The 20,447-nt window shown below is 41.9% G+C and overlaps 1 protein-coding gene across 1 annotated transcript; it reads left to right on the top strand.

Annotated features, from left to right (window-relative positions):
- The first annotated feature begins 8,738 nt into the window (after positions 1–8,738).
- Positions 8,739–12,795, top strand: LOC129923758 (uncharacterized). Its single transcript, XM_056016282.1, has 3 exons — positions 8,739–9,010; positions 9,398–11,808; positions 12,533–12,795. The coding sequence occupies exons 1-2, from the start codon at positions 8,739–8,741 to the stop codon at positions 10,998–11,000; spliced, it is 1,875 nt and encodes a 624-aa protein (XP_055872257.1). The 3' UTR covers positions 11,001–11,808; positions 12,533–12,795.
- Positions 12,796–20,447: the final 7,652 nt, after the last annotated feature.

The following is a 20,447-nucleotide window of genomic DNA, read 5'->3' as shown; positions in this document are numbered from 1 at the left end:
GTCTGAATAGATCCGACGTGAACGTACAAAATGGTGTATTTAAAATGTCGTTAAAAATCATTTTTATCTGGAGGCAGCAGAGTTTCTAATTCTGAGTTTTCCTTCTCCCTCGGGCATGAGGAACTCGTTAGCTTTAGGTGGCACCCAACCTTTTGTTCTACACGCTTAGCTCCTAAACGTTATCACTGACAGCACCTTTGGGGTGGGATGCGGCTGGGGGGGCGCGAGACAGCGGGAAGATTGGTCATGAGGCGACATTGAGGCCATAAGGTGAAAATCTGCAAAATCACTAACTCAGATTTGACAATATGTTTCAAAAGAGAAAAGAAATAAAACAGATTCCAGGAACAACATTTTAGACACATGCAGATCTAGGTATAATAAAAGACCAAAGACTGACTCATTTATTTCAAAATAAAATGCTGCACATGTTTGAATTGATTGTTGAGCGTCTCGCTTATGACACACAAGTCCTAGGTTCGATCCTCATACTAAACAATTTTTGTCAAGGACAAAAAAAATTATAAATATTGTTATAGCTCTACATTGCGCACTGTCATTAGGTGCGAGAATGTGCACCATGAGACTGTGACGATACGAAACTTGCATACAAAAATTCTTTTGAGTTTTTCCCAGCAAATCGTGGGAAACTTTTAATTTAACTTGAAACAATTATTTTCCTGTCCACCCATAACTAAATTCTTGTAGAATTTATCTCCCCTCGCACTGTTTCTCATGGGACGAACCTCGACGTAAAACATTAACTAGCTTCTCTAGAGCTAACTTTTAATTTTTGACCGCTGTACAGGTGACCAGCACACAATAGTCGCTGCACCAGCGCTACACGCAGCCCCCCCCCCCCCGGTAGGATACGCACCGCTCTAAGAATAACATTGCACTCGGGCTGGACAGATACATATTCGCTTAAGACTTTACTCTCACGGTAGGCAACAAATATTGACCATAATACTGACCTGACGCCTGACATCTCCGGTACATCGATACATGTGAAAAAATCAGCTAGATTTCTTCCCCACCCGTTAAACAAAATGCCCCAACTATATATAGAGAGAGGCCCAAGCATTCTTAGTTAGGCCCGCTAGAATTCATTCAGTCTCCTCTGTTAGGAAGTTTATTAGTGAGGTTTCATTAGGGACAAACGGGTGAGTGTAAATATTTTACTATACTGTAATAACTTAAGTGAGGCAACTCAACGAGGACATAGACGTTTATTTACATAGAGACATGACAAACACAAAGGGCATCTGCCTTGAGTACAGCATCTCCTTATTGGCTCTCTACATGTCAACATCCTGTTCTAGTTTGGTTACTAGAAGTGCGCATCTCTGCACTAGCCTGGATGCACGTGCGCATGGCAAAGTCATAACATTGCCCCCGTCTTAGCACTTTTCGTCCCGAAAAGAAACACTGCAGTGGAGCTTTGACAGTTCAGGTGGAGGTCGATCGGTGGGAACCACAGACGTTAGGGTGTCTGTTGCCCACAAAGTCATCTGCACAGTTTCCCGTGGTCGCTACGCTTGAGGCGATATCGTGGTCGCTGCTTCAACCTCATGACGATAGTCGCTGATGCCAGCCAGATAACACAGGGAGAGTTAGTGGAGGTTATGGTTGCCAGCCACGTAACACAAATGGAGGTTGTGGCGATCTTTGTAGATTCCAGGGTTGTTGTTCCAAGACGCTGAGTCAGCGGACCTTTTCCATGGATGTCTCGTGACACAGTTGTAGGCCTACTGGTAGCCATGGTTTCAGGCACATAGTCTTTCTCAGCCTCATCTGTTTCAGGCACATAGTCTTTCTCAGCCTCATCTGTTTCAGGCACATAGTCTTTCTCAGCCTCATCTGTAAGGTATGCCGATGAAGCATCCTTGTAATGTTCTTCCACCGCTACATCAGGTTTCGCTGGAATTAATTCACAACCGTTCAAGTCACTCTCTCTGATGTAGGCAGAAGTACACATTTCTGTCAAATTCAGATCTTGTAGCTGGGTTTCTTGGCATGGGCACTGTCCCCGCATGGCGCCGCATATACAGTTCATGTCAATCGTCTGGATGCAGTTGCCAAGCATCGAGTTCTCTCTTATGCCGCTGCCAAAGTCAAATTCTTTGTTTCTGTCTCGGCCATTGTTGGGGCCCGTATTCACAATTTCACCCGACGTCATCCAAGGCAAGGAATCAGAAACGGTCTTCAGGCTTTCATGGTTTGAATTCTCGTCAAAGGTACTGACAGATAAACAGAGGTCTTTAAGGTCCACAGCAGCCAGCTTGGACGCAGACCCAACGTTGTCTTGATCTGTCCAGCTCGTTGCAGGTATACCAGGAACAAAAGTTTCAGGCTCATAACAGACTTCTCTAGTTTCTTCATTTGTTTCTTTTCTTTCAATTCTGTATATCCCATTGATATCGCTGCAGCAATCGTTGTCACGTTTCTCGCCATGAAAGTCATCCCCGCCAGACTTGCCCACAACACAGTCACAGAAGGCGCTCCAATCCCCAGCGCCTCCATCACCACTGTTTGTGCGGCCACAGTCCTGACCAGGCAACTGCTCCTTCCCTAACGAGTTTATTCATCCTTTTGTTTGCGACACAATGTTATCACTTTGGTCTATTTGGCCTTCTACTGGCAACACACTTTCATCTACTTTGTTCCACATCATGCTCCTCATCTTATTCCTAATCATGTTCAATTGTTTCTTAAATGCATCCCCACAGTCTTGGATCTTGCCCATTACATCAACAATCCCAGGCTCAATTTCAAATTGATAGGTCTCCGGATCTTCCTTTTCATCGATCAGAGCTTGCCGCAGACGAGCCGTGAGCGTTTCCCTGCTACCGACATGTTTTAAACCTCGGTCTCGAAGCTCTTGTCTTAGCTCTTTAATTAAGAGCTGATGTAATAGCTTCAACGATGCCATAGAGATCTAATCCTACCTCCTCTCGTTGAGTTGCCTATAAATCCCACTTCTGACACCAATTGTAATAACTTAAGTGAGGCAACTCAACGAGGACATAGACGTTTATTTACATAGAGACATGACAAACACAAAGGGCATCTGCCTTGAGTACAACATCTCCATATTGGCTCTCTACTTGGGCGGAAATCGTTAGTCTCTTCATGTCAACATCCTGTTCTAGTTTGGTTACTAGAAGTGCGCATCTCTGCACTAGCCTGGATGCACGTGCGCATGGCAAAGTCATAACAATACTTATCTTATAGGAATGTGTGAGTACACATTAGTACACAACCACGTTCCCCGTCATTACATTATGACTTTATTATGTATGTACATTGTACTATTTTATGTCGATGCTATATCTTCATATATTATTATTAATGCCGCTATGGTTGTCTACCTTTGAAACCATAGTTATTATATTTGATTTGTCATGTTTCACTCATTCCTGTATCTTAGTGATTGATGTAAACAATAACCTTTCGTGAATCTAAGTAGTATCTAAGAACTTAGATCACAGTGCTCTAAACTTACAGAGCCCATATGAAATTAATTATTTCACATTTCTGTTATATCCCTCATACATATTATTATGTCTCACACACTTGTGAACTTATAGTTCCTTGGATGAGTTTAATTTTGATTAATTATATCAAACCCTTATCATTGTATCTCGATCCCTAGAATTTTATTTTCATCTTATCCTTTAGTATACTATGCTCATTCCCCATTTTACTATAACTGATTACTTATCGTCGTAATCAAATTTAATGGATGAATCTTGACTAGTATCATCCTACATTGTATGATAACACATTTATTGTGGTTATCTTACTTGTATCTTTTTTTATTATTGAGTTATATGCGTGCTTTAAGATTTTATACATGATTGTCTTAAATGCCCTATTGGGATTGATACCAATGCTTGCATCTGAATGATTGCAAGGCATATGGGACTCCCTACTCTATGCCTTGTCTGTCTTATCCCCAGCCCGATTGCTACACACGATTGCTACCCCCGATTGCTACACACGATTGCTACACCCGACTGCTATAACCACCAGATCTCCACCCAAAGCTGTAACCGGAGCAGACCACACCAGATACTCCCCCCCCCCCAATTACATACCTGTTAGCAAGAAGGCATTGCCTACTGTCCTTGGCCCTAACATATTACCCAGTGTCCACAGTGCCCTATACTGCCCAGTACCCGGCCCAAACTGTCCACTGCCCAATAGCTATTGCCTAATGCCGACAGATTAGAGCAACCTTCGCAGCAGAAGATAAACTGGTGTTGAGTTAGCACGGCTCTCTACGAGCTAGAGATCACAGCTGAGAGATCGTCCCACTACAACTTAGTCTGCAGCACCAACCATCTCTACTGCTAAACAGGCAGCGGCCTCACGCTAGAGCCCTAGAGCCAACCTGCCTACAGCATAGAGAACATCCCGAGCCGACGTCCTAAGACAGAGCCGGATGACTCATCCTTCTGAGTGCCAGTCCTACGACCGCCAGAAGACGACCCACGGGCTAGCAGCTAAGAAAAATAAGTAGCCAGACATAGGAACATTCTTCTCCTCCAATCACTCAATAATTAGCAATCCATGATGAACAGTTATGTTAGATATTAGCACCTTCATTTCATTTCTTAATTATAATTTTATTTGATCATTTTTCTTTTGTAAACTTTCATTCATTAAATTATTTTTATTTATGAACTTATAATATTGGTCTGTTCTTACTGTTAGTTGCGGTGTGCCTGTACAAAATCTTATATGTGAGCGGGATAATTAATAAAATTTCCCCTAGACCTAAACAAACCCGCCAATTATTAACTAATTAAACATCTCGTCACAGAGACACGCTAAAAGATAGAGAAAGTCGAAGATCTAGGATGTAAACAAGAAAGAGTGCTGCTATTATTGGTTACGCTAGTGGTATATTTGTTATCGCATTACTATTGTTCTATTATTAAACTGGTGTTTTGATATATCCCTTTCGTTAAGGTTCTTTGGGCTCGCTGTTGGCTGAGTTACAGCAATATGTTCAATGTTTTCTTGGAGGTTCAGAGTGTGCCGATTTAAATTATTCAGACAGAGGATTCCAGCGGTGGTTGATTTTGAAACCAATACGATGCCAATGCCCACTCATTCTCATCGTATGACCTCAAAACCATCCATTCGAAGTTTGTTTTTTTCTTGCGGTGGTTTATTTTGATACCAATACGATGCCAATGACCACCCATTCTCATCATATGACCTCAAAACCATCCATTCGAAGTTTGTTTTTTGTTATCGGTTTGAAAGTCTAACCTACAAGATTTCAAAAGAGAGTTTGTGTTTTCTGTCAAGAACTTGATACCAGCTCTTGACGGCTAGAGCTAATATCAGAGATGACGATAAAGTAAAGAAACACACTAATAATAATAATAATAATAATCTCACACTTCGGACACAAATTCGTATTTGAAATTGTTATATTGATTTACAATTAAGCGTTAACCACCAACATTGAAAATAAAAAGAAGTAAGTTGATGTTTATTAATATATCAAGTTAGCAAACGTTTCGAACGACAGTAGGGACTATAATATGTAAAAAAAAAAAAAAAAGTAATAATATTATAAAGTGTTTTGTTTAACCTTTGTGATTCCAGAACTAGACTATAGTAAATCCAGAGACATTAATACTTGGCTACGATGGACTTTCTCTGTCTGTCCCTGCATGGGCGTAGCCAGGAATTTTTTTTTTGGGGGGGGGGGGGATTTTTTCTCCCCCCCTCCCGCCGCGAAAAAAAATTATATGTATTTGTGTGTGTGTGTGTGTGTACATAATCTTTATTACATTCTGACCCTTCATTCTTTCGGAAGACGTTTATTGTGCACTAGAATAGGTTCTTCCATGAGTAAGTGGAAAAATTGTAGACTATATATACTAGCAAAGGGGTCTGGGGGAGCGCTAGGAGCTCCCCCAGCGCGGGGCGAAGCCCCGCCGCCAAGCACTATTTCTGATATTGAAAACCAACAAAATGCATATTCTGAGGTATCTACACTGCATTTTCCTGCTATTAAAAAGTTCTATCTCAAAAACCTAATGTGCTATTCTTAATGTCTTAGACCCTCCCTCGTCGTTCGGCGCATTTGCCATCAAGCTGTTTTCATAAAATTGTAGACTCCCCGCCATCACTATATTACTAGCAAATGGGTCTGGGGGAGCGCTAGGAGCCCCCCCAGCGCGGGGCGAAGCCCCGCCGCCAAGCACTATTTCTGGTATTGAAAACCAACAAAATGCATATTCTGAGGTATCTACACTGCATTTTCCTGCTATTAAAAAGTTTTATTTCAAAAACCTAATGTGCTATTCTTACTGACTTAGACCCTCCCACGACGATCAGAGCATTTGACGTCAAGCTGTTTCCATAAAAATCTTTCACTGGTAATGTCTGAAGCCTCTTCCCACCTGTGACGAACCGTTTTAGCTCACTCGAGGTATCACTCAGGTCTAAGCATTTAATTAATTTGTTTACTCGCTATTAATCATCAATTTTATTAATTTAGCCAATCAAGCGCTAAAAACACAGCCACCACCCCTCCAATCCAACCCTACCCCTTTGGCATCGATGTCACATTTGACTATCCCCACCTTGACACGTGTCACACTTGACTCTTGACAAGAGTACACTCCCTCCATCTATCGTGGCAAACATCCGTTGACCCCCCCCCCTTCCGGGAGCGGCTGGTCACTTCAAAGTGCCCATTCAACTCAACGCCTCGGGCAACGCTGTTCGTCTGGCACTAGCCTTTGTCAAGGTATAATCTCCCTTGATGTGCCGAGCTCTGATAATCTCCCCTTCATAATCCACCTGACCACCTGGGCTGATTTCCTGGACTTTCAACTCGCGCCTTCGCGCAATGTCTATCTACCGGAAACGCCGTCACGGTCAAGCGAGGATCTCTTTGTCAAAGACGCCAGATAGTCTAGACCACCTTTGCACTTATCTCCCGCCACTCACCCCCCCCCCTCTTTCTATCCACGTGTATATGGACAAACTTCATCGTCCGATCTCATTCACGCTGGAGAGCCGACAGGGAGCACATCTATCTCTTGCTTGAGCTCTAGACTATTTTCATTCCCTTATTTCACTTGGATTGGTGGTATGTAACTTAGTAAAGTGCTTGAGAACCATTTTACTTAGTAATGTATATATATATTTGTGCATTTATTACTACATTATTTGTGTACATATTTGTGCATTCTTATCATGGATAATGTAAGTAGATTACTGTATACTTATATTTTATATCATGACTTTTGTGGCTAAATGTTCAAACCAGCTGGACTAGAGTTTATTAACAATTCTTACCAGATGTATTTAGCTCTTTAACTATTATTAATTTAACTCGGATATATTAGCGCTCGGCACGAGCCCTCAATGTATTATCATTGATTAATTCCTTGGCAGGGAATTATCAAGACACTTATGTAAACATGTCGTATTACTGAGTATGTATTTACTTATGCTCTATGTTTACTTATGTGAGAGCACGGGCGAGTATCAGACGTTGATCTCCCCTTCCCCTTTCATCTCATTTATCTTAGTGATGTATGTACTTGCTATTCACCGTGATTGGTGAGCGTCACTTATATAACTTATCATATATCACTTGTTACTGTTTGTTATTTCCCTTTATGGGAGTCCCCATTATTAATGTTATCTCCCTTGATGGGACACTATATTCATTTGTTAGGTCCCTTTGATAAATATGAAACTAGCTTATGGTTTCTATACATCAGTCTGAAGATGTCCTTCACGGAAAGGCATCTACCTCCCAGTGTTATCATTATGGCTAAACCGACGCACACATCATATCATTGCAGCTTTTATCTATAGGCTACATCCGCCTGAAATCTTAGCAACCTAAAGCTGATAGCAGATTTGCTGGCACCAGATCTGTAGACATCAGACCTACTCATCCTTCAAGAGTCCAAGTAACAACGCTAGCCACAGACTCGTCACTGGCTTAACTGATTGGTAGACGCAGCTTAGCTCTGCAACCATACAAGTTGGACTGCACACGGAGCCTGGATCCGCTACGCCAGCCCACCAGCAGACAGCATCAGTACCAGCCACACCCGTCTCATCAGTGCGGCATCGGACCAAAAGCTAAGCAACCAGCCTAATGACACTCAGACCTCTTGGTTCTAATATCTGATGATGATAGTCTCCTACATGTAAATACGCTAGATCCTATTCTAGCAACTGTACAGCATTTCACCTTTCATTACCTTATTTTGTATAGTAAACTGTACATAAGTTTACATCTAAATATAGTATTTGTTGACTGCATTATAACGCTGTGCTTGTAGTTTATATGTGCAAGTAAGGATTCTCAAACTATAAAATCCCCTAGACACCCGAAACGGCCAATATCTTAATCCGACTTGTCACAATGGCGAGCCTCGTCCGGGATTTACCCAACTAATACTTCAAGCACAGCAGGCAACTCCCCAGTATTTTAACTATCATCATTGTTAGAGCACAAGACTATAGAGTGTCATTCAGAGCTATTTTAATTTTCTAATTTTGTATTGCTGTAATTGTACTTCTTTTACAGGTTCTTAAGCACCAAACAAAGGTTAATACCACCTTTCCTATTACTCTTAAGTAATTGCTTTCAGCAGCTCCGTCATCGTCTCCACCTCTTACTCTACCTTCCGCTTTTCCCCCCTCATTACCCACCACTCACCATCCTAGCACCCCTCACCACCATGGCCAGTGGCACACGCTCCAAAGCGGACTCTGACATGAAACAAAAAATAGCTGAACTCAGAGAACTCGCGGCCGTCCTGTATGACGATGAGGCAAAGCAGAAAGAATTTGTGAGGGCAGAATTTGAGAAGGAGAAGAAAAGGGAACATGAAATAGCTATGGAAAGAGAGAGAAGGGAAACAGAAGTAGCCATAGCCAAAGAGAAGGAAAAAAGTGAAGCTGAAATAGCTATAGCTATAGCTAAAGAAAAGGAAATCACGGAGCGAGAAAGGTAAAAAGAAAAACAAATAACTGAGAGAGAAAGGATAACCGCGGAGAAAGAGAACGGAACCGCCAGTCAAGCTTCCTCCGGATCTCGCCCGGCTAGCCCTGCCTCCCAGCAAAGTTCCTCAAACGGCCTACCCCACATGCCAATGGAGCACTTCGACGACAAGACAGAAAACATCGAAGTTTATCTTGTCCGCTTCGAAGAAGTTGCGAGCTACTACGGTCTGCCAGAGGAGAAATGGTGCTTCCGGCTATCCCAATGCCTCCGAGGCAAAGCCTATGAAGTATACTCTAAACTCCCCTCCGGCCAGCGAGAAGACTACGCAGCCCTCAAACAGGCGCTACTCGTCCAATTCGAGCTGACTGCCGAGGCTTACCAAAAGAAATTCAGGACATCCCGCCTAGAGCGCCGAGAGACCTACGGTAATCTCTGCGACAGGTTGGACAAATACCTGAAGAGGTGGCACACTCTTAGCGAACTGCCAGAGACCTTGGACGGCCTAATGAGCCTCATACTCGCAGAGCAGTTGCTAGAGTGCCTGCCGAACGAAGTCAAAATCTTTGTTAAGGAGCAGCAAGCCGCTACACCAGCCGACATAGCTTCAGCTGCAGACCGGTACGCGACTGCCCGCAAAGACGTTAAGGACATCAAAAGTAAGACCTCGGCCTCGGACAAACCAGAGGGCCAGCCCACTTCTTCCAACAAACACGCTCCTGCTAGCCAACCCTCTCCTTTTACTAAACCTCATCACCAAAAAGCACCAATCCAACGACCAGCCACGCCTACTAGCTATGACAGACGAAGCCACCCGCCTCGACATGGCCAGACCAATAACCATCACCGTGACCGGAACAGCACGAGTGATCACAGGCCCAATCGACAGCAGCAGGCTCCACGTACTGTGTCAGCCATGACTGAGCTCCCTGAACCCTCTTTGCATAATCAGCCATCGCCTCTTAATGAGGAAGAGGAGGACTATTACGTCATATCAGCGCTGACCGTGGCCCCTGTACCCACTGCTTGTGGCCTTACCCAACCGATACCGCCTCACTCCACCGTATCACCTCCTGGGGTAGAGACTATTCTGATTAACGGATCTCCTGTCCAGGCACTATTCGATTCCGGATGTGAGGTGAGCTCTGTCATCAGCAAAGCACTGGTCGACCCATCGGATCTCACTGGTGGATCAGTGACGGTCCAATCTCTAGACCGTGACATTCCTCCGAAGGTGTATCCTATCGCTCGGGTCCACGTAGAATGCAAGTATGTACATGGCACCATTGATGCAGTAGTCATGGACTCGCCAGTATACGACTTTGTTCTAGGCTCCAGGTACATACCTCTAGGAGTTGTCAATAAACCATACTTCTCTCTGCCTGTCGGTAGAATGACAAAGCAGAAACGTGGCAGCAACCAGCCGGTTGGAAGCCCTGGTCGCCACTCTAACAAACCCTTTACTGGCTCTTCAGCCAAGCTCAAGCCGCGCCACCCTGGCACTGGCACTGCTAGGAAGTCACGAGGTAAGCGAAATACCTACACTCGTGAGAGTTCTTGTAACTCCCGCTCTTCAGCTATCAAACCACTAATGCCTGGCACTGATCCTGCCAGGAAGTCCCAGAGGAAAGTGAACTTTCACTCTCGTGAAAGTGGGCCTCATCACGGCTCCACCCACACTATAAGGCCACTCTTCCCTGACATTGACCATGTCTGGAAAATTAGAGGTAAGCCGATCAATCGCACTCACGAAGAAACGCCTCACTATGGATTTAGAGATAAGCCCCGTCCAACATACGCGCATTGGGCCCTCCGCCATAACGTCCATGCCACTTACTGGTCTGCCCCAAGAAGGAGATGTACCCAGTCCTATCTACCCGGCCTATTTCCCCAGGGTTCCAGAATTGCCCCTTCCACGTGGCAATCCGCCTGCGGACAGAACATAGGCGACAGCGGACCCTTAGGACGGACACCCCTCTGGACCTTGGCAACCTCTTAACTACTGGGAAAATTTTCTTGAATGCTACGACCGACAGTAGACGAAACTTGAGCGATACCAACGTGAGCACTTTATAGATCTTTTAACCAAGACCTATCTTACGCGGGGAGGGTTGTGACGAACCGTTTTAGCTCACTCGAGGTATCACTCAGGTCTAAGCATTTAATTAATTTGTTTACTCGCTATTAATCATCAATTTTATTAATTTAGCCAATCAAGCGCTAAAAACACAGCCACCACCCCTCCAATCCAACCCCACCCCTTTGGCATCGATGTCACATTTGACTATCCCCACCTTGACACGTGTCACACTAGACTCTTGACAAGAGTACACTCCCTCCATCTATCGTGGCAAACATCCGTTGACCCCCCCCCCTTCCGGGAGCGGCTGGTCACTTCAAAGTGCCCATTCAACTCAGCGCCTCGGGCAACGCTGTTCGTCTGGCACTAGCCTTTATCAAGGTATAATCTCCCTTGATGTGCCGAGCTCTGATAATCTCCCCTTCATAATCCACCTGACCACCTGGGCTGATTTCCTGGACTTTCAACTCGCGCCTTCGCGCAATGTCTATCTACCGGAAACGCCGTCACGGTCAAGCGAGGATCTCTTTGTCAAAGACGCCAGATAGTCTAGACCACCTTTGCACTTATCTCCCGCCACTCACCCCCCCCCCCCCTTTCTATCCACGTGTATATGGACAAACTTCATCGTCCGATCTCATTCACGCTGGAGAGCCGACAGGGAGCACATCTATCTCTTGCTTGAGCTCTAGACTATTTTCATTCCCTTATTTCACTTGGATTGGTGGTATGTAACTTAGTAAAGTGCTTGAGAACCATTTTACTTAGTAATGTATATATATATTTGTGCATTTATTACTACATTATTTGTGTACATATTTGTGCATTCTTATCATGGATAATGTAAGTAGATTACTGTATACTTATATTTTATATCATGACTTTTGTGGCTAAATGTTCAAACCAGCTGGACTAGAGTTTATTAACAATTCTTACCAGATGTATTTAGCTCTTTAACTATTATTAATTTAACTCGGATATATTAGCGCTCGGCACGAGCCCTCAATGTATTATCATTGATTAATTCCTTGGCAGGGAATTATCAAGACACTTATGTAAACATGTCTTATTACTGAGTATGTATTTACTTATGCTCTATGTTTACTTATGTGAGAGCACGGGCGAGTATCAGACGTTGATCTCCCCTTCCCCTTTCATCTCATTTATCTTAGTGATGTATGTACTTGCTATTCACCGTGATTGGTGAGCGTCACTTATATAACTTATCATATATCACTTGTTACTGTTTGTTATTTCCCTTTATGGGAGTCCCCATTATTAATGTTATCTCCCTTGATGGGACACTATATTCATTTGTTAGGTCCCTTTGATAAATATGAAACTAGCTTATGGTTTCTATACATCAGTCTGAAGATGTCCTTCACGGAAAGGCATCTACCTCCCAGTGTTATCATTATGGCTAAACCGACGCACACATCATATCATTGCAGCTTTTATCTATAGGCTACATCCGCCTGAAATCTTAGCAACCTAAAGCTGATAGCAGATTTGCTGGCACCAGATCTGTAGACATCAGACCTACTCATCCTTCAAGAGTCCAAGTAACAACGCTAGCCACAGACTCGTCACTGGCTTAACTGATTGGTAGACGCAGCTTAGCTCTGCAACCATACAAGTTGGACTGCACACGGAGCCTGGATCCGCTACGCCAGCCCACCAGCAGACAGCATCAGTACCAGCCACACCCGTCTCATCAGTGCAGCATCGGACCAAAAGCTAAGCAACCAGCCTAATGACACTCAGACCACTTGGTTCTAATATCTGATGATGATAGTCTCCTACATGTAAATACGCTAGATCCTATTCTAGCAACTGTACAGCATTTCACCTTTCATTACCTTATTTTGTATAATAAACTGTACATAAGTTTACATCTAAATATAGTATTTGTTGACTGCATTATAACGCTGTGCTTGTAGTTTATATGTGCAAGTAAGGATTCTCAAACTATAAAATCCCCTAGACACCCGAAACGGCCAATATCTTAATCCGACTTGTCACACCACCTACCATGAGGACCTCCATGAATGAGTGGCGTCAAGTTGTACTAGGATATCATTGCAACTCTTCTTATGCGTAATTCATTATGTCGGAGAACATTTCCCGCAAACCTCATGCGTCGTTCTCTCACAATCTTACTAAGGGGTCGACTCCCAGTTCGGCATAGGATTTCCTTGATTTAGACCCGATCTCTATAACTGACTCCTAAAATCTGTCTTAGCCATCTTTGTTGAGCTACATTTAGTGTTTTTCGATTTCGGTAGATGACTATTCACTGCAGTTTATTAATGGAGCCCTGCCACTGGTAAAAATGTGTAACCTCTCTTGAATGCGCTCTTGGAATTAAGTGACTGTAGTTTGCTTTAGATTTTATATCGAAAAGAGAAGTTTTATCGTCAAAAACTTCTGTTGGGGCATTTCTACCTCAAAATGCTCTGTAGGGAGATCTTACACTCAAAACCATCTGGAGAGGTTTTAAACTTAAAAAAAAAAGCCATCTGTAGAAGAAGGGTTTAAACTCAAAACCCCCGATTGGCTTGGCTACGCTCAAATAATTTTAGTGTGTAATTTGCTTTTTTTTTATATTGAAGATGTATTTTAGCACCAAACCCCTCTGAATGGGGGTTTAAACTCAAAATCCCTTTCGGCAACGCTCATAGCATTTTGAGTGCGTAATTTTGCTTTTTTTTCTTACACTGAAGATGTATTTTTATCCTCAAAACCCCTTTGACTACACTCATAGATTTTAGAGTGAGTAATTTTCTTTTATTTATATTGAAGAGGTACTTTTTAGCTTCAAACTCCACTGGAGGGGAATTTAAACCCAAAACCCCTTAGACTACACTCATAACATTTTTAGTGTATAATTTGCTTTGTTTTTATTATTAAAGAGGTATTTTTTACCTTCAAACCCCGCTGAAGTGGGGTTTAAACTCAAAACTGAGTCAAAACCCATTTAGCTACGCTCATAACATTTTAAGTGCGTAATTAGCTTTTTTTATATTAAAAAGGGGGTTTATCGTAAATTTTAGACGGGGTTTTAAAATCAAAATCTTCCTTAACTGTTCTCTTGTAATTAGGGGATTTTCGTTTGCATTTTTCTTGTTTTGTTTTATAGAAGAGGGGGAGTTAACTGCAAAAACGCAGGTAGGGGGTTTAAAACTCAAAACACCTGGTAGGGGGTTTTAATCTCAAAGCCCCTAGTAGGGGTTTTTAAACTCGAACCCCCCTGGTAGGGGGTTTTAAACTCAAAACCCCTTTGGTTGTGCTGGGGCAAGTGGTGGTTTAGTATTAAAATCTCACCTAAAATAAACAAAATCAAAGCAAAAAATCAGTCACTAAATTCCTACTCGGGGGGGGGGGGGGGGGTTTGAACCCCAAACCCCCCCCCCTGGCTACACAGCTGTGGCGTAGCAACCATGGCGCGAAGGAGATCATTACGCTTGGGCCCATGACTCATGGCCAGTTGGTGCCCACAACTTAGGAAGAACATTTGTTTATTCATTTGAAACACTTTTAAGTCGTTTAACTCTGTTAAGAAGTTGCAAAAACATTGACTTTTAAGACACTATTACTTATATGCAGTCCTAACTAAATCAAAGGTTATGACATAATTACTTATTTAAAAAAGAAAAGGTACGATCTTTACATTGGAATGTCTTTACATTTAGATTACTCATTTTTTGTCACACACTAAATTTGTCTTATTGGTTTGAGGGGGGCCCACCAAGATGCTCTTGAACCCGGGCCCACTGGTACCTTGCTACGCCACTGCATGGATGGGTTGCCTGAGTCAGCCAGGAAAAGCAATAAATTGACAGAATTTGGCAGAATTTAAGTCGTTGATTAATATGCATGACTATAGATTGACATAGGAACATCATAGGAACACGCGTAAGGCGTGATCATCTTCTTTTCTTAAGTTACGTATGTATTTTATAATATAAGATTCTGCTCGAGTACATTGTTTGACTTTCCAGTGATCACTAGAACTTCTTGTCGCCATGTAAAATAAATGTGCGTAATACAATTAACAAGACAAGGGTTTTTAATGAAAGACATATTAGGAACTCAGTTTATTGTAAAAATACAAGCGGTGTTACGCTGTCACTTATGCAAATGTACATTAATACGAATATGTTACATTGGCCTTACAAGAATTTTTTTAGGCGCCAGGGGAGCATCAAGTGGTCCTGACTCGTCCAATCATTGCCATCCCTTGTGAAGTGTCCGAAAAGAGTGGGAGAAATACCTCTTGATCAAAAGAAAGGATTTCTCCAATGTGTCCGAAAAGCCCCCCATCCCCAACCCCTCTTAAAAAAAAACTGGAAGCTCATTTAATCACATCCGTTTCATAATCATGTCTACGGCTGAAGCGAATAGGCCACGAACCATGGGGGAGCTTTTCATGTCCATAATATCATGCAGCGCTTAAAACCGTTGGAGAGCTGCCACCTCGGGTGCGACTCCCGCGAGCAACGTTGTTGCAGATTCGGAACGAGTGGTTAGCGAGTTTTTATGACCTCTTACCTCTTACCTCGTGACGTATAGGCCCCCCTACTCGGTACTGCGCTTCGTTCTTTTCATTTCCTCTTTGTCGACGTTTCTACCAGGGCACCACGCTGTGGTCAGTAAATCTGAACTCCCCGACTCCCTCCCTCCCCTTTAGCCAGTCTGCTAGGACTACGAGCTTGTATAATAAGAAAGCAAGGTGCGTTTCTATTGTTTACGTGTTTGTAGTTGGCAGCTCTATTTGTCTACTATGGAAAAATAGACCTACAATTTTATGCGTTTCAATAAACTGGAAACTATTTGAATACTTTTAAATTTAAGAAGAGGTTTATGTATGGTTTATGTATAGTCTGCTGCATGGGCGTAGCCGGGGGGGGGGGGGGGGAGGTCGGGGTTCACCCCCATCTGAAATGAAATCCCCCTCTCGCTAGGGGGGGGGGGTGGAATTTTGTAAATGGTTTTTGGCTTTAATTTAATTTATTATAGTTGAGATTTTAATGTTAAACCATTACTTCCCCCCAGCGCAGCCAAGGGGGTTTTGAGTTTAAAATACCATCTTCCACGGGGTTTCGAAAGAGCATCATGGGGTCGTACTGTGGAAATTGGCAAACAAATTGCAAAGAACAAGAGAACAGCGCTGACAGTATAAAAGCGTTAGGAAAAAAAAAAGCAAGGTCAATTGCGTTAGTTCCAGCTTGAATAGCCTGATGCAGCCGAATATTCCGGGCTTACATAAGTCTCACCAGCCACATAAGAAGGCACAAAACCCCAGTACATAGCACTCAGCTCCTGGTTACAAAACCACGAACTATATATAAAGCAAACTACAGTAACCAAATTCTATAGGCGTAGCCAGTCAGGGTTTTGGGTTTAAAAATCCCGTTCAGATGGTTTTGAGTTTAAAAGCTCCCAACAGATGGTTTTGAGTTTAAAAGCCCCCAACAGATGGTTTTGACGATAACACTCCCCTTTTCGATAAAAATCTAAAGCAAACTACAATCACCGAATTCCATGAACACAGCCAAAAAAAGTTTTTAGGTTTTAAACACCATTTCCAAAAAGAAAAAGAAAAGCTACAATTACTAAATTTGATGAGCGTAGCCTATGGTCTGTTGAAAAGATTGCTTATTGCATATACTACGTATATATTAGATAGATGTGTGCCAGTTAGGCTCTACAGTAGTATAAACAGAAACGACAATGACGCATTGTATCATTTGTACTCGTTAAGAGGACATGAAGATTTTAAATTGATTTTAAAAATTCAGAGATCGCTATTGAGTTATAAGCGGGGGGGGGGGGGTGCAATGTTCTGACAAGGGGGGAGGCGAACGCGATTTTTTTTTCATGTAAAAAAATCTGTGGTATTTTCATTGTAGTTATCAGTAATAGACGTCTTGGCTGGCTTGAACATGCTCACAGAATGCCACAAGGTCTCCCACATGACATTCTGTATGCCGTGTTATGGTGAGGCGGGAGAGCTGCAGTTCGCCCATTTTAAATGTATATTGATGTATACAAACGCGACATTAAGGTCTTCTAAATCAACAGCAGCAGTTGGGGAAAAAGTGACCCTGGACAGATCAAGATGGGAAGCAAGCATAAAGGACGGGTCCTTGATAACAGAAATAGAAAGAAGGGTTAAAATGCAAGAGCATCTGGTAATTGCAGATTCCTAGCCTGTGACCGCAGCTGAGTATAAAGGAGTGGTCTCTTTAGTCACATGAGAAGTTGCAAAAGATCCTCTCACGAGACGTAGGCCTAAAATGCCACAGAATATAAATCCACAAGTCGACCCGCGGTGTAGCATATGCCGCTATTTACTATTTAGTAACTATTTTTTCGCCGCGAAAGTTACGTGGGGTAACTCTAGTCCGACTTGCAGAAATAAAAGAGTTATCTTTCCATGATGCGTGTCCCGCATGGTCGGGCGATGAAGAGAATTATATATATAGAGAGAGAGATATTATAGTATTGATTAAGTAAAACCGATTTTGTAACCGATGTTTAAAAACTACCAAAAAAAAATTGCGTCTTTCATCTTATCATAAATAGGCTTGTCTTCGAAGATTAATGAGGAGGGCAGTCCTACATATTTTGCCACATCCAGAGCAGACATAGCCATTGTCCGCCGGTGGCACTAGCGGATCCAGAACTTTGGAGTGGGGGCCGGCGATTTTTTTCCAAACCCTAACCCTAGCGCCCAGTAAACCCTAACCATATGCATAAACGTGCGTACAGCATATATATATATATATATATATATATATATATATATATATATATATATATATATATATATATATATATATATAAGACGACATAAGTGTTTTCTTGCATTCTTCACTGAAGAAACGCATTCTCCTGACCTTAAGACCCCAATTAAAAAAGGACCTTTTGAATAGTGTATAAGAATAAAAAAAAAAAAAAAAAGCAGTGTTTCTCAACCTTCGGCGAAAAAAAAAAACCAGTCATGTTGAGGCCTTTTTCTTGGGAGTCTGGGGGAACGCTGTATGCTTCTCCAGTGAGGTTCGGGGCGAAGCCCCGCCGCCCAATTCGTTTTCTTGCACTCTTCACTGAAGAAAAGTATTCTCCTGACATCTACAGAACATTATTAATCAATTGAGTTCATCCTCGGTCACTTCATCCCCGGTCACTTCATCCCCTGGTCATTTCATCCCCTGTTCTTTTCATCAGCTGATCATTTTACCTAAAAAAGTAATCATAGAAATCATTAAATAATATTTAATTAATATTTAGTATATTCATTTTTATTTACATGACATAAAGTGTAACACATTAGATAAGAATAAAATTAAATGCTACTCGAAACTATAAAACTATAACATTTATATATAGAAGTCATGTAAAATGGTTTTTATATGTCCATAGATATTAGCAAGATAGATAGGCTATTGTAAGTACAGAAGACGATGTTTGTAATTCTCTTTGCCTATAACACAATTTAGAACTTTAATGTTTAAATGAAATTAAAGCAAAACTTATATAGGCGACATGATATCCTGTGGATGGGTGAAGTCAGCCTTTATTAGAAAAAAATAAAACCTTATTTCAAGGCTAAAAATGACGCGCCCATATTCAAGAAAGAGCGTTTGAAAAATAAAATAAAGTGAAAGATGGTCGTCAGGAGTTATCAGCAGCATGATCATTAGTATTCTAATCGTTCTATCTCTTAAATGATTTCCACTACTTCCAGCACACATTGGCCTTTGATGATAAGTTATCAGCGGCATGGTCATAATTATTCTAATCATTCTCATCTCTCAAAAGATTTCCACTAGGCCTACTTCCACCACACCTTGGCCTTTGATCATTATGCCTACGTCATGCGCAGGATAATATTAGGCCTATAATATTACACCCCCACCCCCACATCCAATAGAAGCGCTATAGCTAAGTACATATCCAGATTTACAATACATTATAAGATTTTTCATCAAGAATGTAAAGTTGAAGGCGAAACACTATAAACGCATTAATAACAGGTAAAAAAAATATCAAAAAGCATTATACATAATCATATTTATATTGTTATGACTTTGCCATGCGCACCGCCATCCAAGATAGTGCAGAAAGAAGGTGCGCACTATCTGTGACAAAACAAGTCTGATGTTGACATTAAGAGACTAAGGATTTCCGCCCAAGAGAGAGCCAATATGGAGATGCTGTACTCAAGGCAGATGCCCCTTTGTGTTTGTCATGCCTCTATGTAAATAAACGTCTTTGTCTCGTTGAGTTGCCTCACTTAAGTTATTACAATATATTAGATAAAATGAGAGCTTAAAGTCAAAGCCCCACTGCACAATTAAACAATGAATAAGAAAAATATTTAATTGGGGATCAGGAAGTGACCGGGGACAAAATGACCAAGGATGAAATGACCAGGGATGAGGTGACCGGGGATGAAGTGACCAAGGATGAAATGACCGGGGATGAAGTGACCGGGGATGAAATGACCGGTCACCGGCATATGCAAACTAGGCGGTCGCCTAGGGCCTCTGATTGGTGGGGGCCTCTTGCATGACTCAAATATTTTTTTTAGAGAAAAAAAATGCGAAGCATGGATCAAATCTTAAACATAGCAGAACCAAATGGCTCTATGTTTACAAGCCTGGCTCTAAATGTCTACGAGCCTAGCTCTAAGTCTCTACTACGATTCAAGAATTATTCGAGAATGTTTAGATCTACATATGTTAGACTACATATGTTAGAAGACCTTTTTTTTTTTGTGTGTGAAATGTCGAAATGTTATTTCTAGTCTGGTGATCATAAATCGTCCTGGAATCACATAAGCCTATTGCTATCGGCGTTATATGAATTTAATAATTTTAACGTATTTGTTAATTTAGATATTGATACACTAAGGTTTTGAATTCATTGCATATTTTTCGGTCTTAATTTTTTGCTTTTCTATTTCTTTTGTATAGCCACTCTATTCACTTCGCCTAGGGCCGCCTTATTCGCTCCGCCTGGGGCCTCAAATTACCCAAGGTCGGCCCTGCAGGTTTCAATCCTTTTCGCCGCCATCCCCCGTTGAAACACGTGAAACTAAATTTTTTGGTTGTTTCTCCATCAGAGGATGTATATTCTACTATGAACATGTCAATCTTGATATTATGGTAGCAAGGAGATCGAGATTTACTATACGATTCATAGGTTAATATGCATGACTAAATGCATGACGCGTAGGACGTAATCATCTTCTTTTTTGAAGTAACGTCTGTATTATATAAGATAAGACAAGTCTTCTAATTTGTTCGCCATTTTCACCCGCATTTTTTAAAATTATTTTTCTAACTAAATCGTCATAAA

The sequence above is a fragment of the Biomphalaria glabrata genome, chromosome 17, assembly GCF_947242115.1.
Source record: "Biomphalaria glabrata chromosome 17, xgBioGlab47.1, whole genome shotgun sequence".
In the NCBI taxonomy this organism is placed as follows: domain Eukaryota; kingdom Metazoa; phylum Mollusca; class Gastropoda; family Planorbidae; genus Biomphalaria; species Biomphalaria glabrata.
This window is presented reverse-complemented; position numbering and strand designations above follow the sequence as displayed.